Source organism: Dipteris shenzhenensis, chromosome 15 (genome assembly GCF_047967505.1).
Source record: "Dipteris shenzhenensis isolate YYH24624 ecotype China chromosome 15, Dip_SZ_1.0, whole genome shotgun sequence".
Lineage (NCBI taxonomy): Eukaryota > Viridiplantae > Streptophyta > Polypodiopsida > Gleicheniales > Dipteridaceae > Dipteris > Dipteris shenzhenensis.
The window spans coordinates 25,729,527-25,742,235 of record NC_141610.1 but is presented as its reverse complement, the minus strand read 5'-3'; the positions used below and the strand labels follow the sequence as shown (position 1 = coordinate 25,742,235).

General features: G+C 41.6%; 1 protein-coding gene across 5 annotated transcripts; it reads left to right on the top strand.

The window, feature by feature from the left end:
• Positions 1–283: 283 nt before the first annotated feature.
• LOC147893597 (uncharacterized) lies at positions 284–1,912 on the top strand. Of its 5 annotated transcripts, none has more exons than XM_087386223.1 (4): positions 284–494; positions 642–699; positions 789–838; positions 1,140–1,912. In XM_087386223.1, the coding sequence occupies exons 1-4, from the start codon at positions 353–355 to the stop codon at positions 1,553–1,555; spliced, it is 666 nt and encodes a 221-aa protein (XP_087242349.1). In that variant the 5' UTR covers positions 284–352; the 3' UTR covers positions 1,556–1,912. The 5 variants fall into 5 exon arrangements, with proteins under 5 accessions (XP_087242349.1, XP_087242348.1, XP_087242346.1 ...); XM_087386222.1 differs by having other exon boundaries at positions 595–699; XM_087386220.1 differs by having other exon boundaries at positions 595–699; positions 789–890.
• The last annotated feature ends 10,797 nt before the right edge of the window (positions 1,913–12,709 follow it).

The window sequence follows — 12,709 nt, the reverse complement described above, 5'->3', positions numbered from 1 at the left end:
GCTTGGCAAACCCGCCCAACCCCTCGGCGCCGATAGAAGAGGAAAATTTGGGGTGGGTCACACCACGCGACGGTCATCAGGCTGCCAATTTATGACACCAACATGGGTGTAGGGCTTGGAGATGGGATGGGCCAATCATGTAACAGCTGGAGGAGTTGGCTAGGTCTTTGGTGTAAGTGTCCACGGGCATTTACCCAAAAAAAAAAAAAAAGTTAAGTGTCCACGGGCTGCCAACTAGGACTGCCAACTGTCAGCGGGCTGCCAACTAGGACTGCCAAGGAGGACTGAAGCCACCTTTTGAAGCTTCACTGTCTAATCCTTCGAGCTCTCTGGCTATGGCGTCCGCCCTCCTATGAATGTGAGTGTTTTGCATGCTTCAGCTCTTTGGCTATGGCGCCCTCCTCACACTCCAATCAATCTCATCACCCTCCCCCGCGATCCTCCACCTCCGTCAACCCCTTTCTCCGATCATGGGTCTGGAAGAGAGAGCACAAGTATGCTCCATCCTTTCCCGCATTCGTGCCTCGAGTTTCTATCGTTCCACTTTTTGAACTTTTCTTTCGTTTCCACTGACTTCAAGCAGGCCGGACAAAGATCGCTTCGATCGGCCTTATGTCCATCCGCTGCTTGTGAATTGCCAGCCCCGCACGCTCACAATCGCCCAGGCCCGATTTTCGACCAAAGGTTTTGCCTCGACAGGTAGGGTCCCTTCCCCTTCGCTCTTCCTGATCCATTGTGATTGCGCTCTTCGCGTTTGTTCTAAATTGTGCATCCGTGCCTATGGGCAGTATGGGACAGCGCTATTGTCTTGAGCAAGTATCTGGAGCGATGGCCTCAGGTAGTCACTGGGAAGCAATGCATTGAGTTAGGTGCAGGATGTGGCCTTCCAGGTACTTTAGGAGGGAGCGTAGGCTTAATGTCTGCTGTGTCTGTGCGTGAGGAAGCTTGAAGTTCTATACGTCAATGCTGCATCTATTGGTCGAATTGTGGCTTTAAAAAGGAAACGTAATGAATGATATTGAGCTCATCATGGAATTCTGCTTACTTGATTTCCAGCAATGAGGCAACACAAATGTGTTGCAAACGAAGATTGACCTAATAATAAGGGGAAATTCGCTCACCATCAATCGAGCTTGCAGGGATTGCAGCTGCTTGCCTTGGTGCGTCCTCGGTGATGCTCACAGATCTCTCGGAGAATCTTTTCTTGCTCCAACAAAATGTCATCAAGAATGGAGTATCGAATACAGTTTCTGTAGCTGCACTGGAATGGGGGAGCCAACACAATACTCTTGACAGAACTTTTGATGTAATTCTTGCAGCTGATATCATGTATGATGTAAGCGTAATTGGTGCCTTTATTACAACCATGCTAAGGATATCTAATTCTCAAAGCAGAATTTTTGTGGCTTATGGAAGAAATCGGCAAGCAGAAGAACAATACTTAAGAGAAGTGGGAAAATGGTTCTGTGTCGAGAAAATCGCAGAGGAAGAGTTGGATGAGGTGTTTCGATGTCTCGATGTTGATGTGTTTGTACTGGCACACAAGAAATTGTGATGAAAGCCAACTTTAAAACATGGACAATGGTTTTTTGCTCACATGCTGGGATGGGGGTATGCAGCGACAAATTTTGTGCTCAAAACATATACTAGACAGTTATTATATGATGTTCACAATGGATTGCTTGTCAACGATCATTGACATCAATTATGCTCTTGGAAAACAGTGCATTGCTGTTTAATCGTTATGGTTAAGAACATTATTTGTTTAGAGTTTAATGGGAAGACTGTGACTAGATTTACTGAGTTCTCTGAAAAGATGTAAAGATCCCTAAACTTGTTTCAGGGAACCTATAGCCTCAAGGAGATTATGAAAATGTAGCCAGCATATGGAATTCATTTGTTCGTTCAGCTTTATGTTTTTCTTGGCCAGTTAAACTAGTCGAAGGGGCTAAGCAGTAAGTTAAGATTTTGCATGTGTTCATTGGCTCAGAAATATGTGCTTCCCACTGTCGTGCTTATATACCTCTACATAGGCTTGCATTGCAGATTTGGCTTCAAAAGAGTATCCTTAATCTAAAGCCCTTTATTTCAAAATGTGATGTAACTTGTCTGCGTATCTGAGTTCTTGAGGTGCAACTCTATCAAATCCAATTCCAGTACACATGAAATGTAACTTTATTTTAGCATGTAATGTGACTCTTGTCTACGAATATGGGGCCTTGAGCAGCAGTTAACCCAATTCCAATACTCATGCTACCTCTGCAGCTTATCGGTCAAGGGATTTGGACCTGAGTTTAGATCTCAATCAGAACCACGCAGTCATTTTAAACAAATTTTACAGCATTTAAAATGTTCCTACTTCTCGAGTAGATTCGTCTTCGCCCCACCAGTGAGTTCCCATACGAGGAGGGGAATGGTGTGGCACCTTGGACATGGACTTGTGAGAGGATGCAATGTGTGCCCATTGTATTGGTACCACATGGGCAGATCTAGGAGGACCATCATGTGGATGGCCATATGGGCAGCATCTTGGGCAGCCACATGGCCTACACAGAGGGCGGCTGGAGGCAGCCATAGTAACAAGGTTAAGACCCATTACTGGGGCTGTTGGAGAGCCAGCAAAGGGCCATGTATGGTTGGCCAGGTCTGCACTAAGTCATTGGCAGACTGGTCGGCAGCTCTAGGAAGAGCGCGCAGCAGAACAGAGGAGGAGATGGACTGAGACACTATAGCAGCCTTATCTTGGTGCACTGCAGGTTAGGCACACTGCATGTAACATTTTGTTTTAGCATTATTCTATTTTTGGAGCTCTTGGAGCGTTCAATTGTGTAGAAACCATCTATAATTGTTTCCAAGTTAGAAATCATCTACGAGTGTAGAAATCATCTACGAGTGTAGAAATCATCTACATCTGCACCCTGAAGCCACTCACGCTTGAGGAGCTTGGTCTGTTGCTGCTGTAAAAGGAGGCTTTGCAGACACACGAGGGAGGTGGTGACAAAGAAGGCACTTGGCGGCTTCCAACAAGGGAAGAGTCGTGGAAGGGCAAGTTCGGACAAGGAAAACCAAACAGCAAAGAATCTTTACACAATAGGAACACTTCAGATAGTTAAAGCGAGAAAAGAAAGACACACTATTATTGTGATCAGTCTGGAGACTTGGCGCAAGATTGCAAGGCGGCAGATCAGAGGCAGTTAATTTGGTGAAAGAAGAGCTTTTCTTAGTCGTGACACCCACTAGCCCTGAGTTTGGATATATTAAGCGGGTGTGACAATACTCATGTTTGATGTGGAGCAATGGTCGAACGATTCAGATTCCTCTTTGTAAAGTCAAGGACAACAAAGGTTGCTCAGATTGCGCCAAATGTTGTTTGCAGTGGGCAAGATGAGAGGCAAAGTGTGTGGCAGCTGGGAACACCGACTTGTGTATTAGCTTGATGCTGAATTAGTGGGTGCTTACAGGTGGTTCCCGGCTTGCTACAACAATAGACAATGGGATGAAGAACTAGACTATGTCATCGCTTTGTGCATCACTATTAATTTCAGTCGCACCCTTTAACACTGTTTGTTCAGACGGATTGTAAAAGCCTTTTAGACATACAAAGTCTCATTGCAGAGGCATTGGAAGCCTTCTGCTTCTGTTTGTTGAGATTATGGATGGTGGTATCACATATCCTGCACGGATGACGGTAGCTGACTAGAGGACTTTCCAAGGTGGTTCAGTTGCATGGAGTGCTTAACCTGTTGGTGCTGTGTGTTAAAGATCAGAGAGCCACGAGATTAGGAGAGGGTGGGCTCAAGATTCACAGGTGAGTGGAGCTCCTTGAGGATTTGGAGATAATTAGGAGCAGTTCCAGGGTGTTTGGAAGGAGATGTTGAACAGGTGGAAATAGACAGAATATGCTTGGTGCCTGGCAGGATGTGGTTTGCTCCTAGTTTCAGAGGGGGACGGTTAGATGAACCTGTTGGTGCTGCCTGGGTATCTTGAATACTGTACCGGGTGTGACAAGGGTTGGCAGTGCCATAGACGCACGATATTATGTTTGTACTGTGCTCTTGAGAGCCTCTACATGAAAGCAGATATTTGATTAGGTCAGTGTGGGCTGGTCGTTGAGGGGGTATTGGAGCAGATTGGTCATTGTCCCCGTGAGCCCCCAAATTGGTGCCACATGGGCATATCTTCGAGAAGAACCACCATGTGGACTAGTATGTGGGCAGCAACATGGGATGCCACATGGGCAGCACTTTGGGCAGCCACACAAGTTGCTGATCTGGCCAAACATAGAGGGTGGATGGGGCTGATGGAGGCAGCACAGTGGCAAGATTAAGGCCTATGGGTAAAGCTATTAGCAAAGGGCCAAGTAGGAGAGTTGTAGTGGCACTTTATAGGTCTTAGATCTGGCTGGCCTGAGCACCAAGTAGACCAGGTAATAATGCCGGTCTGTGGGCCCTTGGAGGGTTCGGCTATGTCTGCTGCAAGTCATGATGGTCGATTGGTCGGCCCTTATGGTTGGCCTACAAATGATCAATTGGCTTGCACAAGCGGGCCAAGAGCAGGGTATAAGGGGGGGAGGAGAGACTTGCTCTTCGCCTATATGCCCATTCCCTCACCCATTGGAATTAACATAAATTCTAGGAAGAGCACAATACAACAGGGGAAAGAGATGGACCGTTTGATAGCAACCCCATCTTGGTGCTAGCTCTCTGCGTATGGTCACACTGGGGTGTTTGTTGGAAAACTAAGGTCGATTGTCCCACCTGTGCCGTTCATGTGCTTACCATGGGCAGGGCATTGCTGCATTTTTTGGCATCTCTGTGGGAGGCTCAGGTTTTGCAATATACTTAGTTTTGGACTATTCTATTGTTGTCTATTCTCCAGAATTGGACTACAGAGTTCTCTCTTGTGGACACAAAGTTTGCAATATACTTCGAGATGTTTTGGACTGTTCTATTGTTGTCTATTCTCCAGAATTGGTGCTTTGAGAGTTCTTGCGTGTGGACACAGAAAGCATTCCCTTATCTACTTTGGTGGCATACACCATATGCATTTCTATTTCCCCTACGTGGAGGAAATATCTTGATGGTTGTACCAGATTTGTCTTATTTTTGGAGCATTATGTTACATGGCATTTTGCTTGTCTACATTGCCGTACATACCTCTTTAGATATTTAAGTTTGTTTGGAGTTTACTTGTGCGCATATCGTCTAAGGGTATATTTGTGCGTAGCTTTATCTTGGGAATGCGTTCCACTCTGGGGTTTAAGTTGACAGAAAGCTAGACCCATTATTCGTACGTCTATGCTCATCCACTTTTGGTAGCCTTCTCGGCTTCTCAACCAATACATCGGTTTTAACTTCAAAATATTGCCCCTCAAACATGCAATCCAACAAGCAAGGGAAGAAAACAAGAGCTCTATATCAAACAAGGTGAATGATATTCAATCATTCATAAGGCCTGCCCAAGATAAAAAAAAGTAAACAAAGAGGAATCCACTGGAAATGGTGTGGAGGAAGATTGGAAGAGATAAAGGGAAGAGAGAGAGAGAGAGAGAGAGAGAGAGAAGGGAGGGTGTGGGAGAAAAGGTGGAGATCTTGTGTAAAAAGACTTGAGGAGATAAAGAAGGGAAGAGAGAGAGAGAGAGAGAGAGAGAGAGAGAGAGGGGTGAAAGAGAGAGAGAGAGAGAGAGAAAGAAAGTCAACCACTTTAAAGTCTGCATTGAAGTCCAATGAAGAAGAGCCAATAGGAAAATGCACTTCTAAAAAATTCAAGAAATGCCTAATTTCTGCTTTCCCAAAATTGCATTGTTGCTAAGGCTACCCAGAGGGCAGGCCAAAAAGCATAGAAAAGTTGAGAGGCAAGGTGAATAAGAAGGGAAAAGTCACCTTTAAAACTCTATATTTGAAAGCCAAGCCTTGCTTAGTAGTATGTTTTGAGTTTTTAGTAGAGGGTTAGGGATTCTCAAGGCAAGATCTATACGCTTGAGAGATATGGGTAGATAGCCCTATTAGCGAGGTAGTTGGATGGGAACTCCTACACATGAAGCAATTGTATCAATTTTCAGAAGGAGAAGCTTCTTCCAAAAGAAAAATGGTAGGTAGTTGGATGGGAACTTCTACACGGAGAGCAATTGTATCAATTTTAGAAAGGAGAAGGTTCTTCCAAAAGAAAAATGGAAAATCGAGGTTCTAAGTTCTTGGTAAATCACTTGTCTAACAAGGCAATGTTAGAAACAAACCTTAAGACACGTTGTTCGTGAGAACATTTCCAAGGCTATTCAACCAAGAACAAATTAGCATTTGGCAATATAATGCAACATACCGTCTGTTCACGCTTCATGAGATCTACCATTGTAAGCTACCATCTTTGATAGGATTTGTCGTCATTATTAATGCACCTTACCATGTACCACCGTTTATGAGCGTTTTTTCATTCGTGGGTGGCATTACAGAGTATTCGATCTAGTATAGTACCTTATAGGAGGAGTTGGTGGGGGATACTCTAAAGTGTAGCTATCTCACACATATATCCAAGTACTAATTTAGTGCACCCATTCCATGTGGGATTTACAAAAGACCTCCAACTCCTTATTAGGAGCATATCCATCCCATTGTATGGAGGGCATCTTTTCCAACACAATAATTTGCACCAGCTATAGGATTTTGATATATCAATTCTTCTGAAGTTGTGTGCATAATTTATTACATCAAATATCTGGATTTTTTTGCTATGTTTATATTTAGGCTATAAACATTGGAAAAATAATTATGGCACATGGTTTCCTATGGATTGTGATGTAATCGACACCCAGAGATAGAGATACATATTCTAAATGGTGAAATTGTCTTGAGGTTACATTTGGAGATTGAAGTAGATTTGAGAATATGTTGTTATAATCACCTTCGATGACTTAGAATTTTTCATTACATTGGATGGAAAGGAAGTAAGAACGTGCCTTAAAGCACATCAATGATTGATAAATGGAAGCCCCTTCGGACCTTCCACATTCATACTTTGATTAAACTAATAAAAGATATTTTCAAGCATGACATGACCTATGAATGTAAACCTTAACAATTTTAGATTTCATGCATTGAGCCTATATTGGTTTTAAACATTTGGAATGTGTTTTCTTTTGGAAAATTTTATCTTGGCAAAATCTAGAAAATATATTCTCAAGCTTTTTACTATCTAATCATGCAACCAATTTTGAATTTGGTTCTTAAATTTGGAAACTCTTGCAGAATTGGCTCCTTATTCACGGGAGTTTGAGTAAGTGGATTGAAGTTAACCCTACTTTTCCTATGTGTCGAGCATCAATCGAAGGGATACACAACACCTTCAACTTTCTTCATCTCATACCACCTTTTACAGACACCTCTGATGGCCACCGCTCATGAAACATACCATAATTTCATGCGATGTGAGTAGAGTGAAGGACTTATGCGAGAATTTTCTTCTCGTGATATTTTCTTGATCAGGAAAGTGAAAAAGTACAATGATAAATTTGCTAGAGTTTTTGGATGGCATATCGTAGAGGAGAACACAATTGTGAAAATGAATGGCATTGCTAAGAAAGATAATTTGGTGATGTTGTGAATGAAAACACAACTAATTTTTTGCTTTTCTGATTGAAAGCAACAAATGTATACATTCAAAGGAAGTTATAACTTTGTGATGGATTTTTACAATTAATTGTGATTTTTGAGATAACAAACATGTACTTAAAAATAGTTGTCCTAGATATCAATTTGTTTGTAACTGATCAAGGAAAATCATCATTACTGTGATGTTGATTTTTGTTTTGGGATAGTTTTACTACCATTTGCTAATCGATTAGGCTTCTCCTTGTTCAAGAGTCATTGCTTGCAATCACTAATAAACTCGTTCAGTATTGAGTATGTTGGAAACCCCAATATGTATGTGGTCGGCTCTTCTCTAGCATTGCTAGCCATTTTTATTTGGGGAGTTGACAAGTAGACTTCTTTTTGTTGGCTTTTAATGCTAGCTTAATGTTGACTTGCGATTTGTACAAGTTGAATAACTATGATATGGTGTTATGTATGGAGATTGGTTTTAGCTGTAAGGTAAATCAGATTTTTAATAAATGATGGTAACTAAATAGGACATTATAGTTTATGTTGTACCTGGTTTGGATCCATGTAAATGCTGTGATTGGTAATTATCGAATGGATGTAGATTTGCAAGTAGATAATGAAAGTTAGACCTGCACTAAATTTCTTGCAACTAATGTAAGAAAGTTAGAATTATTCTAATAGTACCATTTAGAATAGGATAGGTTGAAAGTCATCAGGTCTTTGTTGGCCCAAAATGTGAAGATTTTGCCTTGATGTGACTCTAGATAGCATGACATATGCAAGCCCAAGTGTGAATGCTTCCCGAATGACCACCATTGCTTTGGTTGAGATTGTGCATCCTTGTTCCTTGTGTCCTGTGATAGCATATGCAAGTGTGATTGGGAAAGTTGTCTTGTGGTACCACTTGCCATTCATTGGTTTTCTTCGATGTCTTATCTTGCGCAACACAATTGGTTGCGATGTCATGTTGATGATAGCGTGAATCTCTGTAATAGTTCCATTAGTTGAGGATCATTTGATGTTATTGACAGTCGCAATTGCACCATTGGCTGTGCCAATTGTCAGGTCAATGTTCTCTGTGATCATTATTCTAGCTCTATTTGCAATTTCAATGATCTCGTGGAATTTTTTATCATCTAACCATTCTTTTAGGCAAGGGCTCATCAGTTGCATTTGTGGTTCTCAAGACATGCTATATTTCAGTAGCAGGAAATAGTTTGTGCAGTATTTTTAAACATCGCATTTATCAATCTTGGAGTTCACTGTGGCTGTGAGTTCTTGCTTCATAGACTTGAGGTGGGTGGTTATATTTCTTGTAGCGTAGTCATAAGATATGGTGCAGGTGCTACTGTAGTGAATTGCTACAAAATCTCTTTAATTAATTCTTGCTTTCCTTTGTTGTTCATGTCCAAGAATTGCTTCTCTAAAGAAGCAATTTGGAGCTTTGTGTCTCTAAGTTCTCACCATAAGCAATAAATCTACTCATGCGGGTCAAGCTTGCTATGATATTTGTGGAAAGTTAGGGTGGGGGGGGGGAGGGCGGGGCAGGGAGGCTGATGCAATGGTCGAGTAAGAAGGTTTCTTTGCTACTATAGGAGTCAAGGAGTCAACATGGCAGATTGTTGCTCCATTGTGACCTTACTATGGCTTAACCTGTAAACCTGGCCTAGGGAAATTAGCCTAGCTCAAGGTCTCGAATGTGACACAAACTACCTCCCTAGCCTATTGTGTGTTGCCCAAGCTATGTCCTCCATCCCCCCCTCAAAGCTATTGGGCTGAAAAAGAGCTCTGAAAAACAAGAACGAAAACTAAGGAGTGAGAAGGATGATGTGACATGTGTAGGCTTCTACGTTGACTCCCTCGAGCTAACTTGCTATACGACAAACGAAGGCGACCTATGTAAGTTTCTACGTCGACTCCCTCGAGCTAACTTGCTATGTAGAGAACTGAGAATGAGACCTTGAGGCCACTGTTGAGCGATGCAATGTTCTACAGGCGATGTAATTGCAAGGTGGGGCTAAGTGAGAACTATAGGTAGAAGCTACAGAAACTACAAGCCTAGGTGAGAAAGAGGCAGGTGAGGCGAACACACACACACACACACATAGAGGGAGGGAGGGAGAGAGAATAAATATAAATATAAAAGTGTGTGCGCATGCGTGTGCACGTGTGTGTGCATGTGAAAGTGTGTGTGTGCACGCGTGTATGCGCACGTGCATGCATGCTTAAATATAATCACATGCTCATGTGCGTGCATGCACGAGCACACACACACACACACACATGGATGCATGTACGCATGCATGAGTGCGCGTGCATGCACGCACACGCATACAAACATGCCAATGCACACACTTGCACATGCACATGGACACACACACACACACACATCACGTGGATACATATGAGGCTAGATGGCAACATTGTGTAGTGTCAAATCGCACTCGTACAGACATGGAAGTGTGGGATTTTTATTTTGTTCTTTTAATTTAAATTTCTTATTCTAGTATTTTAACTACATAATTCTAATACATCTACAAAAAATATATATATATATGTATATATATATATAAATATATATATATATAAACTTATTGAAATAATAATTATATTAAAAAGAAAGTAGAATACGGTGTGCCTCCACAAGCATGACATAAGGCTTGATGGCATAGGTGCATGGGATTTTTTAAAATTATTTTGATTTAGATTTATTATTGTATTAGCTATAATTAAATGATTTACTATACCCATAATATACACACTTCTTCTATGTATTAAAAAGATTTTTTTAAAAATTCTTTTGATTTAGATTTATAATGTGCACATGCATTTTTTTTTTTGTTCTTTTAGGTTAGATTTCTTTCTTTGTTAGTTTAGAAGTAATAGAAGAGAAGCAAAAGACTGCTATGAAGAAGGAGAAGATTGAATAGCATAAGCTCCCAAAAATGGGGCACATGGATGGGCGTATTGATATAGTTGATCATACAAGATATAGGTGGAGAGGTTGGTGGCTTTGCCAACCCTCCTTCAACGGCAATTTCTTCACTACAATGTCATCCCTCGATCCCAATATCCCATGTATGTAAACCAAAAGAAACTGTGGCTACAATTGTGGGGTGAAAATCCATCGTTAACACCAAGCACTCCCGGTGCACAGGTGACAATCTGCCAAACCCACACATGATTGTAGAATTACTTGATACAATGTGAGTGTAAACAAAAATCCTATCTACTGATTACAAGGTCCATTTTGAGAAACACGCTAGGGCTAGATACCCATACAAGAGCCTTGACTATACTATGAGCATCATTACTAAAAATTGTAGGCCCTATTTTTTTGGTCCATATTGCATCACATTGGAGGCAGTGAGAAATCTATGCATCATCGTACATCGTTGGATTTACACGCAGCTCTATACCATTGCTAGGATTTACACATAGCCATATACTAAATGAAGATAAAGAGGCTGGGGGGGGATCTTGAGCACCTTGGTTTTACATGCGGCTCCATATCTTCCGACAATTTATAGGAAAATCTAGACCAAATGAAGAAGGGGGGAGAAAACCATGTGCAGCACTACACCATAGCCCCCCAAAAGAAGCATCTGTGGATTTATAGGCAGCTTCATACCTTTTTTGGTTTGACAAACAGCTTCATATGCAATTCTTTTCTATCATGGATTTACATATGCGATTCATACGTAATTCATATGCAATTCTTTTCTATCATGGATTTACATGCAACTCCATACTTTTTCTACGATTTATAGGTAGCTCCATAGAAATTTTGTTCATTACCACATGATCAACAGAGGAAGAGAAATGATTTGAATTTCCACACATCTGAAGGAGAAGAACCATGCATGGTCACATCATGTGGGGAATGGGAAGATCTAAGCCTCAACCACTTGTAGGAGAAGGAAAAGTGTGTGCCTCATTGCACATATCATGAAGAGCACTAGAAGGACCATGTGCATCAATCGAGCGTATTGGGAGGGGTTCACCAATGACATCAAATTTGGTAAGGGGATGGAGACCGCGGCCATCAAATTTATCAAAATATTGGATTACGGAATGGAACTAGTCGAAACGAATCAAAACCGTTTGGAACCGATCGAGTTTGACATTGGTTGGAACTAGTTGGATGGAGGATGTGGTTGAATGGATGCAATGAATCTATAGTTCATCAATATGGAATGAAACTTGTTGAAATTGGTGTGCATGCACAGGGCATGCACCCAGAAGTAACTAGCTTCTCAATGGGGGTATCTTACTTCTAGTTGAGCGAATTGTACTAGATGCATCCATTCATTACAAGAGCACATTCTAAACTAAAGCCCTGATCCCATCAATAGCCCATGTGGGACTTCTGCACAAGCAAGCACCATGCTCTCTAGCTCACACTGTAGCACTGAGATTGCCATATTTCTTAGAGGAGATGTGTGGAATGGAGCCTAAGTGCATCGCTTCTTTGCAATCTAAGGTCGAAGGTGCCCCAAATTATGAGTATTGCAGCTATTATCACTTTGCAGTGGATGGTGCTCTCCAAATCAAGCCTAGGTTTTGTGAATTTTCTATTGAAATTAGATTAAGCAGTCTTGTGAAAGAAGTCCATATGGTTTTGGACATAGGAGCAATTTAACTTGGACTCAATGCACCCCTTGAGCATCTAGCACAACCTAGTTCTCCTAGACCGACTCCATATATGATCTCTTTGCCCCTCAGGTTCAATTCTACAAATACATTATCTCAATTCTCCTTCAACACAATACATTTTGCAATTAACATGTTACAATAAGAGATAAGACTATGGTGAGCTACGCGCTCAAATGTGAGGGCCTCTTCACAAGAATGGACGAGTTTATTGGATTTGACAAAATCAATCTTTGGCATGACTTCTACAAACTGTCTAGCTTCGCCCTTCTGATTTTCCTCAAGGTCCATCACATTCAACACAGTGCCTGAGTTGGAGCAAGTATCATTCCAATGATCTTAGGCCTACTTCTTGATTGATTCTTGACCTTGTGCGATGCCGTCTGCATCCAACTTCCAACAATCTTCCTTATGTAACTATTGCTTCGATGGTTCCTTGGATTACATGGATCTCATTGCTC